Genomic DNA, 19,687 nt, shown 5'->3' on the forward strand with positions numbered 1-19,687 from the left:
TATTCATTAGCAGTAGCAAATATCTATATATAATACAACGATTTTTGATTGTACCGATTCGTGCCGATTTGATTGATCGTAACTACACGGACATTTATCTGGTTGTGACTTACTACCCTTTCCGAAGGTAAACGAGCACTGCGTATTATTGCCGCGAAAATGGAAGCACGTTTGTTTTAGTTTTTTATATCACTTAAAGTCAGTTATTATTGATTTAAATGAATCACAAGCTGGAAAATCACTGATGTCAGCACATATATCTTAGTCTAGATCCATGTTAGATTAACATCAATTATTGTTTAAAAGTATTCGTTAACTGGTTGCATCTTTCTTGTCAAGCATTTAATTAATCATACATGATAAATTTGTATTCAGGTTCTCCTTGTCACGTTTATACTTTGCTTGTCCTTTTGAACTTTCAGAAAACAGTACTATTTACCGCAATTTTTTACGATGACTCCAGAAAAAGTAAACCTTTAAGTATATATACGTGTAGTTTTTAAAATATTTGCTCAGAGACTACAATAGGCAATTGATGAGCAGCAAAAGGTTCTTTCACACTAAGGCATCAGTCCCACACAAATTATTGCGCGAATGTGTTGTGCGAGTCTTTATTTTAAAATTTAATAGGTCCTTCCGCGTCTAAGGCTGTATTAGAGAGTGTCCCAACAGTCCCATCACTCCTTACTAATTTAGTTATTAGACTTACGAAATAAACGTTAGGTTGAATTTTAAAGCATAGATATAAGTTCCAGCTATTTAGATTCTTTGTTGTGTAGTGAAGTCTTGTGCTGGGGGGGGAGCGAAGTACCCAGATAAAACCCCACCTAACCGGTATGGTGATCGCTAACCAGGCTCACGTGCACCAGGAGCGCATTTTGAACCCGGGGGGCCAAGGAACGCCACGCGTTTACCAAGTACTGCGCTAACTCGACAGCCACGCATTTATTTCCTCTTAAGAAAAATAGCAGTTATATACATAAATGCAACTTCATCTCTGTGAAGGTCTTAAATTTGTGTCTTAACGGACATTTGTGTATAAGAAGCGCTTACGATCCTAAGACAAAATGCTGACGATTCAAATTTTCTAATCAAACCATTGCTTGACAATGTTTGTTAAGGATGTGATGATACACACGTTTACAAAACAAGGGCCACATTGGCCCTGAATCGCTCACCTGAACAAATTTAATAGCCTTAGGCCCAATGGTAATTGACAAGAAACAAATTTTCTTGAACAATTTTTTAGGGGAGCCTTTAAGGATCATCCTTGTAAAAAAATTGAAAATCCGACGAGCCCTTTCTGACAAGAAGATTTTTTAAGGTATTGACCATATATGGGCATGGCGGCCAGCTTGGTTATGTGACCAAATTTTTATTAACAATATTTTTTTTTCGTGACGTAGGAATGCTCCACATGAAATTTGGTTGAAATTGGCTCAATGGTTTAGGAGAATATGATCTGCTCAGGTACGCTTAAAACTTAAACATTGAGATAAAAGGAATTTTTGCTTGTTTTGAAGAGATTCCTCCTTTCTCTCAAAATTGACAAGATATCATCCACTAAACAGGCAACCCATGTTCGCATAAGGAAAAGGGTAACTTGGAAAAAAATGGTATCCATTTAACCCTTTACCAATCAACATATTTTGGACTGAACAATTTCTCAATTTCCCACAATGATCCAACCCTACCAGAGCAATTTCCTAAGCAATTATCACCTCCCATTTTAAATATGGTATCCATTTAACCCTTTTCCAATCAACATATTTTGGACTGAACAATTTCTCAATTTCCCACAATGATTCAACCCTACCAGAGCAATTTCCTAAGCAATAATCACCTCCCATTTTAAAGGAAAAATAATTTCTCATCAACAAAACTACAGCATTAATTGATTTCTGGTAGTTAACCCTTTTCCAAATTGAAAGAGGTTGCAGACGACAAATTAAATTATAATGGAATAAGAAGAAACTGATTTAATAGGGTAGGAAGCATTGTGATGAAAGGAGAAAATGCTAAATTCAGCAATTTGTCCTTTTATTTCAATTATTTCCACAGTCACAAACATTTGCAGAAAGAATTAACTGTTCTGGGTTAAGGGTTTATGTGGTCTGCAGCAAAGCCATCAGAAGAGAATCGTGTCAGAGAAACCTGGCCTGTAGCCAGCAAATCCTTTACTCTAATAGCACTATTAATTGGAAAAAAGAGTACACTATAATTATTTCTAAATCTGCCATCTCAAGGAGATAATTCTGGACTTAATGGTCCGATGTTGCTCATTTTTGACAGGGCTCGAGTTTTCATTGATATGAAGACACTGTGCAAGTTTGGAAAGAATTGGATGAAAAATTTGGACTTTATTGCATAAACACCATTTTCTCAATTCAAGGGGAGGTAATTCTGTACTTCATGGACCAATAATGCTCATTTTTTGTAGGGTTCGTGTCCTCATTGATATAAAGACACTGTGCAAATTTGGAAAGGATCGGACAAAAAAAGTGGAAGATTTTTGAAAGTTTTCACAAAATAGGCAAAAACGAATAAACATGCAAAGTTCAACGAGCTCCTGCGGCCATGTTTTTTGACGAATCACATTTCTTTGAACAACTTTTTCAGGGGAGCCTTTAAAGGTCATCCCTGTGAAATTTTTTGAAAATCTGATGAGCGGTTTCTGACAAGAATATTTTTTAAGGTTTTTACCATATATGGTCATGGCGGCCATCTTGGTTATGTGATCAATTTTTTTTTACAATTCTTTTGTCCCATGATCTAGGGATGCTCCACATAAAATTTAGTTGAAATTGGCTCAATGGTTTAGTAGAAGAAGATGTTTACAAATTGTTTACAGACAGACAGACAGACAGACAGACAGACGGACGGACGGACGCCGGACGGTGAGTGATCATAATAGCTTACCCCGAGCTATCGCTCAGGTGAGCTAAAACTAAACATGTATTACAACCGTTGGCGTTATTACCATTCAGGGCGGCACACAAATATACTGTCATAACGGTTACTACAGTGGTAAGGAATTAAAATAGTTCAGTAGTAAAGTCTGCTGTTTTTGTGAATTTAATGCTTTAATATCTACTATTGCATAAGGGAAAATAACTTCATTTTACAGACTTATAAAGCTTGTTATAAGATACAATTCCTCACAGCATTTACAAATTTTATGTTGCATTTATTTGTTTGTTCATATTGGTAAAACAATGTATTTCTAAACAAATGTGTGGTTATTACACAATTTAAAATCGAAAATCAAGATAACCCATTAAACCCGACCAATCGACCATCAAACGCATCAGATGTGCGTCAGAACTGGACAAATACAAAATCATCTAATTATAGAACAACATACCTTTTTGGTCAGTTTATTGTCATTCGAGATTGACTTTGATGGCTGCACGAATATAACGAACTATTGTTGCTTGTGCGTTACCTACTACAATAGCAAATCCCGTTATTCTGTGATACTGTTCACTTTAAAGTTAACTAACTCTGCATACAAGCGCCCTAAGCGAATTTTAAGTTTGTAAAACATAACTGTTTATAGGGCTAGGCAGGTTTACAAGGTTCAAATACATTTGAAAGTTAGCAAAACCACTTTAACAAAAATAAATCTCAGTAAAATTACAAAATTTACTTTGTCAAATAAGTTTACCTTACGTATGTTATGTCGTACCTCAAGTTGATAAATTTGCACGCTCCTCACGTGTTGTCTATTAAGAAAGTGATTATGTTACTTAAACGGATTTTTTGTTATCTATTGAGATTTTATGCTTCAAGTTCAGTTAACGTTGACATGTGTGGGTTGAAATGTGTGGATCCCGCTATCTATTGACATTGCATGCTTAAACACTATGCGTTATGAGCATTAGAAGGGTACCCATGTGACCTGAAACAAAACAGTGTTTACCGATGTATATATACAATTAATGACTTAATCTCATTGCAACCTTTCCAAAATATTGATTGCGATGCTTATTTGGAATATAGCATCGTATTACCAAAAATAAAATGATATATTACCACCTTTTGAAAAAACTTGTATGACTCAATCTTGTTGAAACGTATTTTTACTTTGTTAACAGTTAATTCTTATTCTAAGGCACTGTTTTTTTTAATCATACTTAAAAAGCTTTCATACGCACAGTGTTTTGTTGTTAAAATAGTTATTCTCCTGTATCAATGGTAGTGTGATCCATAATATAACACATTGATCGTTATGTATTATGGGTTTGAGTCGTTTATATTCTAAAAAATAAAAGACAACTCATGGAGACACTCGTGATTTGTAACTATGTATGTCTGTAAAATGACTGGACATATACATAGTATATTCAGTTACATGTTAAGTGCAAGACGAGTACCATTCTGATATTTTTATTCATTTTGTCCTCAATTAAATAAGAGATTTTAAACATTGATTATGAATAAATCTGAAGGAAAAGCGGCTCAAGAGATAGGGTGTTCGGGGCATATATTGATTTTCATTGTAAGTGTTTAAAACAACTCTAGCTGTATGCAGCCAGGAGTCACAAGTACATCAGTGAAAAAATTATGCAAATCGGCCAAGAAATGTCAAAGTTACGCTATTTTCAGCATACCTTCGTGTGGAATAATTTGGTGACAAATAGAACAAAGGTTTGTATATAATAGTGCTGCAAGCAGGCACACATAAGTCGCTTATTTAGGGGAGTAACTGGCCACTGATCATAAACAAAGAGTTTTATATACAGAAAATTTCGTCTGGGTCTGTAGATTATGGTATGAGATTTTATTTGTTCGAAAAGTGCTGGAGGGCTTCAAAATCCAAGATTGCGTCCAAGATGGCTGCCAAAAGTGTCCTACTCACTGTATACATTACAACTTTTATTTTATGTGGGGAACATTGCTATCCTCCTTCTAAATCAACATTAAATGAAAGGGATGTGTATCTTAAATGCTTTATTTACCTATTACCATGTAATGGAATGCATGTTTGTGCATATTTTACTGAAAATCAGCAAAAAATGCTCCAATTTTGGGGGCAAAGTCTAATTACCTTATGTATAACTATCAAGTATTTGATTAAATTGTACTTAAAATCAGGTAAAATTAATAAGTGTATTAATATCCTTTAAAACAAATGAAAAAGAAAACTTTATGGTCAAAAATACGACCCAGATATCATTAAATAATATTTTAATTGATGAAGTGATTTTTAACTGTACTTTCATTTGATACATTGTGTTTATTCATAGCTAAAAACTTAAACTATGATTTTATACCAGTAATATGTTATCCATTTAAATGAAATTATATACCATTTTAATGAACTGAGTCAACTGTAAACTCTGAAAGCTATGACAACTATAATAATATAAAGAATTATTTGATTTTATATACTAAACATTTGTTGAGTTAATCCCCTTTGATATAAATTTACCATGTACATAAAAGTTAGCAGACACCAATGTCAAACTTGTTTTGTCATTTTCACAGTTTTCATTTCAATGTACATCTAATATGGTAAGTATTTAACATGTTTATTCATTGTTCGTTTCATAACTACATGCTATGTTTATAGATTTTAATTGATAAAACATTTTCTCAAATATCATTATATATATATATATATATATATATATATATATATATATATATATATATATATATATATATATATATATATATATATATATATATATTAGAGACAAAATATAAACTGTGCAGTGACAATCTTGTGTCAAGCTCGTATGTACCAATAGGGATCGTCGTCAAACGGGTTTCATGTTTTAGTTGTATACGTATACCAGGCCACTTTTATCTACTGAAAAGCATTTAGAAAAACAAAATTATGAAAAAAATAGTGGTTGATGTATAAAAACAAAAACACAAATAACACTATTAAAAAGTCTTATAAGCGGTACGTTGACCATATCTTGTGTCAATTTCATAGAAATATATATGGGCTTTTAATTGCTAATTATATTTAAAACAACAACAACAACAGATTGACATAATTATACACCGAAGTTTGACAGGGAGTTATGTAGGAGTCATGCTGTTGGGCGGTCGGTCGATTGGTTGGTCGGTTGATAGGTTTGTTTGTTTGTCCGAATCAAATGTTTAAAGTATGTAAAGCGACTTCATTTGTCAAGCTATTGAATCGAAACTAGGAATATGTAATCCCCTTTAAAGTGAAGATGTGCAAGACACTTTTTCATGAGCAGTGATCCACACGTTCTTGAGTTATTTAGCCTTGATAGTAAACCTATTATGGCAAACGTTTACAATTTTCTCTGTTTGTGAAGTGATCTTTTTCCATATTTCTCAAGCGATAGAATTGAAACTTGAAATATGGCAATAACATGAAGTGTATGATGTTCAAGACACAATTTTGTTTGCTGTTTCAAAGTGGTGAGAGGGTATGTTAAGTCATGTTTGTGACAAAGCTGTAGTTTATGTACGTAAAATGCATCACGTATAACGATCATGAAGTTTAAACTTAATTAGTTTTAACCCAATTCCAAATCATGGAACAATTGTTAAGAGTTTAATGGCAGATATATTGACTTTAATTAAACATAAATGAAATAATGCATATTGCCACTTTTAACCTGAACGTGTTTTTAAATAAACCTTGTAAAATTCTACTTGCAAATTATCTGATAACCTGTGTACTTATTATATTATGCTTGCAAAAACTGTGCATATTTGTTTTAAATGAGACACTCCATACATATATATCAGCACATGTAATTTAATCATGAATAAGGCACAATTCTAATATTGGGAGATTAATCTCCAAGTATAAACATGCTTGACATTGATGTCAATAGATGCTACAAAGTGGTTCATTTCTGCAAGATTCTACACATCCATGTTCTCAACAAGATATTGTTCCCAAACAGTCGATACTTACAGATAATTCTTATTCACTTTAACGTGATAAGGCGCGAATGGCGGCGTTTTTAAGTCGAGAGAGGAAAATGTTTTATTTACTGGATTTAATGCATATTTGTGAATGTTAGTATAGAGATTTAAACGTGCTAAATGTTCTTTTACATGGATACAATGGTGCACGATGAAAAATTCGAACAATAAAAAGAGAAAACAGAGGAATAGTAGTGACAATGGCCAAAACAATAGCAACAATAGTAAAGTGCATAAACAAAGAGGCCCGTCCGGGAGTTCGAGTACAGAATCTACTCCGGTAAGCGATTTGCTTAATTGGACAGATTCGGTGCTGTATGGAGATCAACTGAGTGATAGTGTGTTTGTGCCGGTGGATGCGGCGGATGCAAAAATAGCGTCACAAAAAATGGCGGACGGTGGCAATTCCGAACCTACGAATAGGGACCTTATGGAGATTATGAAATCTATAAGTAATCGACTATTGTAGAGGACTTAGAGATGTTTTTACAACATAATATAGAGTCTGGATTAACTATTGACGATGTTTTACTTATATTACTCCTTTTCGCCGATGATATGGCCATATTGGGTAAAAATCCAGAAGAAGTACAAAACCATTTGGATAATCTGCTTGTGTATTGTAATACTTGGGGCCTTAAAGTTAACACTTCAAAAACTAAAATTATGGTTTTCCGTAAGAGGGGCCGCCTACGCCAAAATGAGGCATGGACATACGATGGCCAAATCATCGAAACAGTTGATAACTTTAATTATTTAGGTACTGTTATACATTATACAGGTAGTTTCACATTCAACCAAGAACATTTAGTTTAAACCTATTTATTTTAGCTCGATTGCAAAGAAAGTAATTCCTACTTATTTGAAATGCTCTCGAGTCCGTTTCCTGGGCCTAGAACCAGTACTTGGTGTCTATATGGGAGATCGAAAGAACACTCCCACAGCGGGGATCGAACCCGTGACCTCCCGGTCGCTAGGCGGACACCATATCCATTACACCACAGCGAACCAAGAACATTTAGTAGGTAAAGCCCTTAAGGCTATGAATACTTTGCTATACAAGTGTAAAATGTATGATCTAAAACCTAAAACACTTTGCCAGTTATTTGATGCATTTGTTGGTTCTATTCTTAACTATGCCTCCGAAATATGGGGTTTTACAAAGTCTAAAGAAATAGAACGTATCGTATCCATTTAAAGTTCTGTAAACGAATGCTACAAGTAAGACTCAACAGTTGTAACGCATGTGTTTACGGAGAGTTGGGTAGATACCCACTTTACATAAATCGTTTTATAAGAATGTTAAAATATTGGTTTAAAATTAGATTGAGTGATAATATTATTCTCCATACTGTGTATAATATGAATGTTGAAGAGTGTCATAAAGGAAACATCAATTGGGTCTCACATATTAAACAGTTGTTAAACGATTATGGTTATGGATATGTTTTTAATAACCCTAGCTCTGTGTGTGTTAATTCTTTTATATGCCAGTTTAAAAATAGACTTATAGGTACATTTAAACAGGAATGGTTTGGTACATTAAGTAACAGTCCTGTATTAGACATGTACAGAGTTTTAAAACCTACAATTGTATACGAATCTTACTTGGATTTGTTACCAAGGAGTTTGCGTACCCAATTTGTTAAGTTAAGAATTTCTGTTCACTCACTGAGAATCCAAACTGGGAGGTATGGGCGTAATAATATTCCTCGCAACGAAAGATACTGTGTTTGTTGCAATAGTAGAGATATTGAAGATGAGGTTCACTTTGTTTGTATTTGTCCATGTTTTAGTGTTTTACGACAAAAATACCTTAAAAGGTATTTATATGTTAATCCATCTGTGTTTAAGTATCACCAATTACTGACTTCATCCGATAAAAACGAACTTGTCAAGTTGTGTAAATATATAAAAGAAGCATTTGTAATTCGCAATTAATTTATCAATAATACCATATAACCGGTATCACCTACAAATCTTTCTGTCGTTATATGTTTAGAAAATTTACTATATGCTTTTTCTTCATTTGTATTTTTGTGTGTGTGTGTTTTATATATATATTTGTTTTCAACTTAAATGTAATGAAAACGTGACATATTCATTTTATACTGATTGTATTAAGACGATGTACTTATGTATAAGTCTAAATAAAATGTCTGTTCTGTTCTGTTCTGTTTAAGATCAAAACCGTCGGTGGATACCGTAATCCTGACAAGTTAACAAAGATGAGAAGCTTTCTATCATACGTGATATGGAGAGTCCTCAGTTAATCTGCACTAATCGGAGCAAATTATCAGCTACATTAGTTCGAGTGGACAGAAACCAACGCGTTTATCTTGTAATCTAAAAGTGCTCAGTTTAAAAATTATTATAGGGCGGTTAACTGCATTGCTTGTAAAACTTGGTTGACAAATTAAATTGTTGCACAATTTTGCCCAGATCTTCGACTGCAATCTGAAAAAGCCATATATACATGAACGTAATAATCTGCAATTCTGTCGTGTGTGTTTCTTTCCCCATAGTAATACTGTATTCGAATAGTAAAGCTTAATGCGAGTGAACTCGTTTATATGCGAGGGTGAAGATAGCTTACTTAAAGCCCTCTACTGCTTGATATCCCTAGCTAAAATAAGTCGTAGCTTGCTAATTCAAGCCGAAATAGGTCACAGTTTGCAACTTCGATGATACGCGTGTCACAGTACAGAATGCATGCTTAAATATACGTAGTACGTTTGAAAAAAGAGTCTTGCTAAACTATAATTAGTACTTATAAAACAAAGTGTCTTTTATTTCATTGAAACGAATTTTGTTTGAAGAGAAAAAATGTGTCTGTTCAAAAGCGCTTGGTGCGATATATATGTTTACTTATTTTTGCGTGTGTACTAAATCGATTAACTCTTAAGGCTTCTAGCGCAATCGCTTGACTATTTCTATCAATGCAATACATTATAGCAAATTGTTCGTTATTCTACCGATTACAATGCGTTTTTTTTTCAGTAACGTGTTCATCTAAATCATTTTTTTTCCAAGTGTGTTTGGAATTGGATTAAAGGTACATCCAAAAGTGTGCTTCTGCTCGTTGGCGCTGTTCGGCAAATGTTGCTGTAATTTCACCCGACTTATATTTTAAGTTGTGTCCAAATACATCATTGCTTGAAATTAATTCCTGAGTCAGACAAAAAAAAATGTGAAAAAAGTCATAAAACTTATCCTCGGCGGTAAAACAATTTGGCCGCCTGTGAGAAGTTTGTTTGAAAAGATCTCCAAAAACAAGGATATTATCATAAAGTGTGGGAACTCTTAACTCTGCACAAATGTAAAGACAATTATCCCCATCAAGTGATTTCTACTGATAGCATGTTCTGATTTCTTCCTCAAGCTGTTTGTTTTCACTGCTGATGTGTGCACAATGATTGACAAAAAAGTTATATGATGAGCTGCAAAAACTGAACAGTAAATTTTAATTTCTTGCTTACTTTAAAGTAGTATGTCTATATTAAATTCATGGCTGTTTATGTTTATGATTGGTATTGGATTTGTTGTCAATCATCTAAAATGTATAATACAAATGCAAAATAGTCAGTTTGATAACACCACATTTAAACATCTGTTTCTTCGTGTTCTTCATTAATCTTCAACACCTCGAACACAGTTTCACAATATAAAATGAGTAAACAAACCTTGAAATTATTTTTTTTCCTATCAAATATACTTAAATTCGAGTTATGTACCTAACAAACATTAGCATGGACCATTACTTATTTGCTTATGATATATATATCAAGTTATTTTATCAAGCATCGAACTGAAAATTTCATAAAATATCGAACGAGTGTTTTTCATTTCGGCAATATTTCTGCCACGACGCCATTTTGGGGAATCCTAAAAACGGGAATGGAGGTCTTTTTTTTCGGATTAAATGCGGGCTAACATACACATAACATGTAAACAAATTAAATATAAATCAAGAGAAGAGGGGTTCATGGAATAAATGCAAGAGGAAAACCCTTCCAGCACTGGAACCGATTTTTAAAGGCCTTTGCAAACAGTTTGGATCCAGATGAGACGCCACAGAACGTGTGCATGCAAAGGGTTAAACTGTCATCCAAGATAAGTCTGTGCAGGCTGTTCAAGCTAATCAGGGAGAACAGTTTCTGCTTTTACTGAATTGTATGTATAAACAAATTCTTTTCTGAACGAAGATTATCTAGGGCCCACTGGCCCATCAGTTAGTGAAAAGTGCCCAGCAAAACAAACAGTTGGATATTGGCCTGAATAAACATTGATACTGCTAAAATTATTCTTATTCTTATACATTTATTATCAGATACTTATGTTTGTGCAAGTAAAATGAAAACTTAACAATTACATTAAAAATATGTTCATGATTGGGAAATCTTGCTGCATTGTTAATTTAATTTGGTAATTTTACAACAAGCAATATTTGTTCCACTGTTGATAAAATTATCACAGAGTACCATCTTAAAATTATTAACAATTATAGGCTATAACTACCAGCAATTGTATTTGTCCAATAGGAAAAGGACCGTTACTGTACCAATTGGGTAAAATTAGCGTGAAAAACCTGAAATCTGGAAGTTTTCCGAAATCAAATCTTCATATTGGGAATAAAGGTTTTTTTAAATTGCTTGGTTTTACTTGCACAAACCAATTCAAATATTCATTTACATGCATTTTGGTTTGAAATGTTCAAGAGCTCATTTTATTTGTTCAATTGCAGATAATGCACATTTGGAAGCAAATTTACACAATTTTCCTCAAGACTTGATAGCATGTATGGAAGGACAAATGTACTTGAAGGACTTCCTGATTACGTGTTTGATGACACTAAATGACTGTTCATTCTAAAACTGAAAGGCTGAGAAGGATACTATTATATCTCATTGGGAGTGTCAATAATTGAATTGAAGTGTGAACACTACTTATTGTTTACAACTTAAACCCCTTACTGAAATACATGTATTAGGAATGTTGTCTACCTTTCAGGATATGTCACTGTAAATAATTATAACATCACATTCTATAAAATATTGCCACCGGCTATGAAATGTTGAACGTTTCATTGCCACATTGGCTACGAAGATAAATTTTGCTGTCTTAACAGTTTTACAAATCTATCTAATTCAATACATTTATTATTCATAATGATCGAAAAGTAATCAGTGATTTCTTACTTAATTTCTGATTGAACTTTTTAAACTGAGTTTAAAATTTACCTTGCTGGGAACTGCAAGATAATTTACACGTCTTGTATATTTAATTGTTTGCATTCAAAATCTTTTTTTCCATAAGATTCATTATTCCCAGCATTACTTGTGGTCATAGCAATTTATTAATCAGAAGTAAATTTTTGTTTAAAGCATATATAGTTATCAAGAATTCGGACAAACAAATCATTAACCTTTGAATGATCTACACATAGGCAGACAGTTTAATTTAAGTACATTTTCTTTCAGGTCATTCAATTTATAAATACAAACACAAGAATATTGAACATAAATTCTGATGTCTACTGGAATCAATACACTAAAACAAACATGCTTAAAAGCTATTAAATGTATATATAACAATGTGTTATATGACTTGACTTAAGTGTATTTCTTTAAATCAAAGTAATTAGTATCACAAATAAATCTAGATTTTTAGAGGAACTGATTAAAATGTACTGATTTGAGAAACATGATCTATGAACATCTGTCACCAAGAAAGAATTTTACCCAGTGCTTTCAATCAGTATCACCTTTCATTCATGGTAACAGATAATCATTTTGAGGGAAAGCACACATTTATCATTCAAGGAAAAAAACAATTGGGTGACATTTGCAAGCCGAAAAGCCACAAAGGGTTTGGGGCTACTTCATGAAATTACCATATTCGTATTCACTGTAGAATCAAATAACAAAAAGGTAAATCATTAAACGATACTTAATAGATGTAGTTTAATTCTTACATTACATTTGCCATGTTCTGGAAAAACTGGACTAAATGCATGTGCGTTAATTTAGTGTAGTCTAAGATGAGCATGTGCAAATTAAATGGAATACACTTTGTATTTTTACTAAATTGTTGGTTAAACAGAAGTCTCTTCTAAACCAAAATCCAGTTAAGGTGAAGATTGTTCTCCCTGATTAGACTGTGTATTCCTTCAGACTCGTGTATTAAGTCCAGTTTTCCCAGGATGCGTCTTTAATTATGAGAATGGCACAGCGACAGAGGGTATCAAGTTGTAGTGTAAAGTGCTTACAAGTGGCAGTCACTGCAAAATACCAGTTATATTTTACCTAAGACAAGGATAAATCATCATTGTTAAAAGCTTGTATAACATTAACATAGCTTTAGCAAAATTATTTAGAGACTCCAACAAATACAGTTAATTGAAGTAAATTTATAGTCAACAAGAGATGTGTTCGTCAGAAACACAATGCCCCCTATTGCGCCACTTAGAAAAAAAAAGTTGTTTTTTTACCTTTGACCTTGAAGGATGACCTTGACCTTGATTTTCCACAACTCAAAATGTGCAGCTTCATGAGAACGCCGCTTTCAAAAAAAAAGTAGTTTTTTTACCTTTGACCTTGAAGGATGACCTTGACCTTGAACTTCCACCACTCACAATGTGCAGCTTTATTAGAACGCCGCTTTGAAAATTTTTAAAAATTTTGACCTTTGACCTTGAAGGATGACCTTGACCTTGAACTTCCACCACTCAAAATGTACAGCTTCATGAGATACACATGCATGCCAAATATCAAGTTGCTATATTCAATAGTGAAAAAGCTATGGCCAATGTTAAAGTTTTTGGACAGACGGACAGACGCCATATATTAGACATTTGACTTGAAGGATGACCTTCACCTTCACCTTTCACCACTCAAAATGTGCAGCTCCGTGAGATGCACATGCATGCCAAATATCAAGTTGCTATTTTCAATATTGAAAAGGTTATTGCAAATGTTAAATTTGGAGCAAACAGACCAACAGACAGACAGGGCAAAACCAATGTCCCCCACTATAGTGGGTGGGGGACATAAAAAACACTGGACAGTGACACCATACATAAGATGCTCACAATAACAAGAGAGTCTTATGCCCATGTCGCTCACCCGATATATGTTCAAACAAAACTGGTGTGTGAAGATTGTGTTAGGTTTGTCATAAAACTGGATTTTATCCAAGTTTTTTACTCTGTATGACACAAGTTGATATGTCTGAGACAGTTTCAGAACGAATTTATGTATTTAAAATAACATGGGAGCCTAGAAACTTACAAGTAGAAACTAAACTATGATGCGCAGATTTTATGATGTTGACGTTATAAATGTGGTTTTATAATTTTATAAAGGTCTTTTTACTCCCAGCTTTTTTTTTTGCTTTATATTTATCAGCCTGTGCATTGTGGAAATCCGAAAAAAATGGGACATTATTAATATGATAATAAACAACATTATTCCGATTGTTTATGATTGCATGTTTAAATGCATTTGTATAATAAACTCAAGAAACCAATTAATAGATTAAATGGAAAAGTTGGCATCTTTTGTAGGAAATTTGGGTAAGATTTTTTGGGAAGAAATGTATTTGTTTGCTACATTTGAAAACAGCCTGAAACACTTACAGGTTGTAATTTTTGACAAAAAAAATCACTGACCCTGTAGCGCAAAGATTTGATATAATCTGAGACAGTATTAGAACAAAATTAAATGTATTCATTGTAAACAAAAACACATGTAACCCCTAGCTTGGAGCAAAGTTTTACTTCAGGGTCATGATTTAAACAAACTAAGTAGAAGACAACAATAAACCAGACAAAACTAAACCAAATATTAATCATTTACCTTTAGCTGTTTCAAAGAATAAGATTCGTTTGAGTCAAGTTCCAGGAAAAATACTCTCGTAGTAAACAGTATATCATCCATAAAGTATGTTCTTTATTGTTGTTTATATCAAGTGATACTGCATGTTCATCTTTTATAGCATCATAAATATCAAATGCAAACAAGTTTTGTGTGTCTGTATGCATGACAAAATTGACAAATTAAAAAGGGATAAAAATATGTGCGACATTCTTTTAAAGATGGGCTTAAAAAGGGTATGGGGGCATATTTTTAAAGGTTGGAGCATACAAATCGAAGGGGGGAGGGGGCAAAAATTCCTATTCGCTTTACTACAATATACATCATATTGTATGATTTAAACATTTTATCAGTAATTTAACCTACACAATAATTGTGCCAAATAGATAAACAGCCTTCATTGTAATTTTTGTTAGATAAATACACGTTTTTTGTTAGATCAATAAACGTTATCTATTTAAGGCGAAAGATTTGTGTGATTGTTTTTTATTATCATTTAAATTTTGCATTTGATAAACAATTAAATGATTATATCAAATATAAAGTTTAAATGTGTATTTCATGAAAACATGTATAACGGGTAAAAAAAGTATTTTGAATGACATCATGTCACATGTACCATGTATATAGTATAATATTATAAATGCGACTAAACATAAAATTTGCATACAATTTACTAAAGCATAAATATAGAAAGGCTCATGTCTTCACTTATTTACTGCATATGAAGACAAACTAAAGGAATAACCTTTCCGGAGAACTAGCAATAGCAAATATCTGTATCAATTTGTTTACATGTAGATTATTGTTTTTTTAAATATTGGCAGTGTTTCAAATATGCTCAATCATCAATGACTAAGTCGACTGAGTTGACTGATAACAAGAAACAGAAGATACCGAAAATAGGCAAATTTGTCCTAATAACATTTAGTGCCAAAAAAAGATAATATTCTGATTATTTTATCATTAGCTGACTCATAAAACATTTCACAAGAGCCAATAAATACAATCTATTTTAATGCATATATTTCTATATTTTTCTGAATCAAAAGTACATCTGTATTCAAATTAATATTCTAATAAATATGTGTGGATTAAACTAGGCAAAAGTTCCCTACAAAAAAAACATTATATTATCTTGTCTTTTCCCCATGCGAATAAATGTGTAAGATAATATAAAATAACCCCTTGCCACAGAGCCTGGAAACATCCTCGGGAAAAGCCTGACATATTCTCTCTCCTTGAGATTTAAATGCGGCCTTGGCCCTTTGACATTGAATGGCAGGGCCCTCGTTTGGCACTTTTTACCGCCGAATAACGGCGGCTTCCCTCATGAAAAAAGTTAACTTTTTTCCCCCTTTTCAGCTAAACATTCCCCCTCCAAAAAAAATATGTATTGTTTTTTACTTGTATACCTATGTTGTCAACTTGTATCGTGCTACTTGCCTTTGATTAAAGGTATATTTATGTAAATCACATTAAAATATAGCAATTTTAGGTGTTGAATGGTTGGTGAAAAGATCTTCTAAAATTCCCCTTTTTTGCCAAAAACGACGCAGAACTCCCCCTAATAAGGGATGTGGGTGGCTTCCCCTGGCGGCAAGAGAGGGCACTGAATGGGGAATTTTTATAAGGTATACCTTGAGAGGGGGAATGCCAACATATTTTCTATTTACATAAGAGTATAAATAATATCTATAAGTATGACAAAGTTTAAGTCCTTTCAAAAATAAATTGCTCATTTGAACATGGAATAATAACTGAAAATGACAGAAAGGTAGTAAATGTTAGCAATGGGCTTCAATAATGTTCAATAATGTTGTTTTTTCATAATCAAATACTAGGTTTTTTTCCCTTCTTTGAGACCCGCTGAAAATCGGCCCTTTCCCCTCGGATTTTTTCCCCTCAGCAGGTGAATTTTCCCCCAGATTTCATTCTCCCCCCCCCAAAAAAAAATAATAATAAAAATTGTGTTTTTTTTACCTTTAAATACATAAGAAATCCTGATCCAGTGTAGAAAATTGAAAATATTGCATAATTAGATTATCTGTTGCCTTAAATTTGTTTTAAAAACAGTAACATATGTTAAATTGATTATTTAGGACTTTCCTTATTTTCCCCAAAATCCAGCTTTTCGTGTGATTTTTTTCCCCCAAATCCGGCGTTTCGTGCGATTTTTTTCCCTCAAAAAAGGCCAGGCACTTTCCCCAAAATCAGATAAAAAAAACCTGAATACATACCATAACCCTGTGGTTGCTTATCCATTATGTTACCACTTGGTAAACCTATAATTAACAGAAAAAAATCACTGATATAAAAACACATTGACTAATATTCCATGAATTATCATTTTACTTACCAAATCGTCTCATTTGTAAATCTGTCAAATTTTATAATTCTTAATAAAATATTAGAAAGAAGAAATATTCCTTCATAGTTAAAAGTTATGAACAGATAGTTCTACATCATAATGAAAATCCACATCGACCATAAATATGAAAATCGCAGACTGTAATTTTATTAGAGATGAATTACAAATTACAGGCAATACATACTTCACTTTAAAGTCAATACATACAAAAATGATTAATAACTTGTTTTTATACATACAACTGCATCAGTGGAAAAACTAAAGTCACGTCTGCGTTTGCTACCTTCTACAACTGTAAGAACGCTACGTTATTTCGAAATCCCGTTATGATCGGTTATCCTACATTTTCAACCGACAACACCCAAATTTTATGTAAGGCTCAATACCCCATTTTTGTAACGAATTGAACGAATCGAATATATTTGCATAAAACTTTAGAGGACCAATAACATGTTAAACTATTGCTTTGGATTTCTTTGAAAAAACTTACCTGTGTTTATTTTTTCTCGACGATAAAAATCGCGTCACCTAAAAATCGATGTTTACAAATGTTTGTTATCATATCCGGTCGTACCAAATGACATGCGTACTAGTGTTTTCGTACTAAATCGTTATCGCAAAAAGTCACTGCGGTTCATTAGGCACAAACGATTAGCGCGGAAAATTTGACATAGTATCAAATAAACTTGAACATCAAATGGCGCATTCTGGTGCGTTTTTATGCCCGATACATGACCTTATACACTTCTATTGCAGGTATATTCTGAATAACAACATGTGTGACAGACAGACGACGGAGAAGTGCATGATCTCTTTATGTCGCAGTTTGTACTTTGTAGCAGCGAGACACAACAAAAGGGATCATGTAACGTCAATACTGATTAAACATATACTAAAAGTCAAATTAAGATGCTAGTACTAAGTTTTATTTGATGTATTTTTATACATGTATATGCAGTAACAATATTACCATATAGCATGAATTTTGTGATAATTAAGGACTATTGGATATCGGCATTTTGTTTCATGTCATACTTTCCTTTATATTAATAAAAAGAAGCAAATACTAAGATAATACCGACAATAACAGATTCCCAGGTTTAATTACTCAAGAATAAAGGGATTATCGTTATAAAAGAGACCGATCAATTAACAACATAATTGACACGTAGATTAGGTACCGCGGGCGGGTGATGACAATCAACAATACACGTCTCATAACCTTGCTTCATTGTAAAGATATTTTCAAATAAATATATGCAAAACTGTGATAAATGTAAATATTGGATGAGACTATAATAAATAAATAAATATGCAATAAACGGGTATTGAAAATGAAAAAAAGAAGAAAAAAGGTCTTTGCCGAAATTCTATTTTTGCCGAATTATGGTGATGAATGATGATGGTGATGATGATGATGATGATGATGATGATGATGATGATGATGATGATGATGATGATGATGATGATGATGATGATGATGATGATGATGATGATGATGATGATGATGATGATGATGATGATGATGATGATGATGATGATGATGATGATGATGATGATGATGATGATGATGATGATGATGATGATGATTATGATGATGATGATTATGATGATGATGATTATGATGATGATGTTATTGAACTTATTAATAAAATGAGCCATTTATGTGCAGTGAATACGATACTGTATTGTATTGTTAAGACGTGTGTATTCCTTTTTGTTATCACTTTAAAGTTATCCAAATATATGTAATAGAAATAAATGTAAAGTTTGTTTTATTTTCCAAGCCGTCCGAGACTCCTGTATATAGGCTATAATAACGCCTCATTTCGACGACGACATACCTGAAGCAAAAGACAAGAGTGAGAAACAATATTCCATAGTTTTAAAGAGTATCGACAAGCATATTTTCAACGATTTATTCAAATTAAAAATTGGGCCAAAAAACCTGATACTTGGAGATATTTTTCCATACCCACCCACTGTTTCGTTTTTGTGTAAACACACTAAAATCGAAATAAAGCATAAACATGACCGAAATTGAATCAAAGATACAAGGCTATTAACAATTAAAAAAAATCTACCATATAAGCTATGATGGGACGAGTCGTTATATATGTGGGGCGAGTCGGTATATAGGTGGGGTGAGTCGGTATATAGGTGGGGCAAATCGTTATAAAACATGGGGCGAGTCGTTATAGGGCGAGTCGTTACGGGGGCGAATCGTTACCAATTCATGAAAAAATACTTGATTAATAGACCCTTTCAGTTATTCGCATTTACTAGTGTAAGAGTTGTGTCCCTTAGCCGGATATAACGTAATGAGATGATACAAAATCCACCAGAGAAATTTTTTTACAGTGTCGCTGATAATATCAACGTCTCTTGCACTATATATGCTTAAATTGCCCAAATATTTCATTTTTATTATATTGACGCTTATGAAAGTTATCGCTTTTCGCATATTTCATTTAAGTACGTTGAAGCGTGCAAATACATTAAACATTCTGTTCAATAA

At 33.0% G+C, this 19,687-nt stretch overlaps 2 protein-coding genes and 1 long non-coding RNA gene across 11 annotated transcripts in view; 1 reads left to right on the forward strand and 2 right to left on the reverse strand.

Annotated features, from left to right (window-relative positions):
- LOC127842371 (phospholipid scramblase 1-like) overlaps positions 1-17,735 on the reverse strand; it is a 36,366-nt gene extending 18,631 nt beyond the window's left edge. The window contains exons 1-2 of one of the 8 annotated variants that reach the window (XM_052371841.1): positions 17,660-17,727; positions 17,039-17,083 (exon numbers count right to left, since the gene is read on the reverse strand). In XM_052371841.1, the coding sequence (XP_052227801.1) occupies positions 17,039-17,063 (25 nt within the window). In that variant the 5' untranslated portion in view covers positions 17,064-17,083; positions 17,660-17,727. Of the gene's footprint in view, positions 1-3,364; positions 3,446-3,667; positions 3,844-17,038; positions 17,084-17,659 lie in introns of those variants that run through there. The other 7 variants (XM_052371846.1, XM_052371843.1, XM_052371847.1 and 4 more) reach the window with 7 other exon arrangements.
- Positions 1-19,687, reverse strand: part of LOC127842368 (phospholipid scramblase 2-like) — a 67,216-nt gene that overhangs the window by 19,002 nt on the left and 28,527 nt on the right. The window lies entirely within an intron of this gene.
- On the forward strand, positions 5,959-10,537 carry LOC127842376 (uncharacterized). The gene is made up of 2 exons (XR_008031581.1): positions 5,959-7,684; positions 9,108-10,537. It is a non-coding gene; the product is annotated as an uncharacterized LOC127842376 (long non-coding RNA).

The sequence above is a fragment of the Dreissena polymorpha genome, chromosome 8 (genome assembly GCF_020536995.1).
Source record: "Dreissena polymorpha isolate Duluth1 chromosome 8, UMN_Dpol_1.0, whole genome shotgun sequence".
Lineage (NCBI taxonomy): Eukaryota > Metazoa > Mollusca > Bivalvia > Myida > Dreissenidae > Dreissena > Dreissena polymorpha.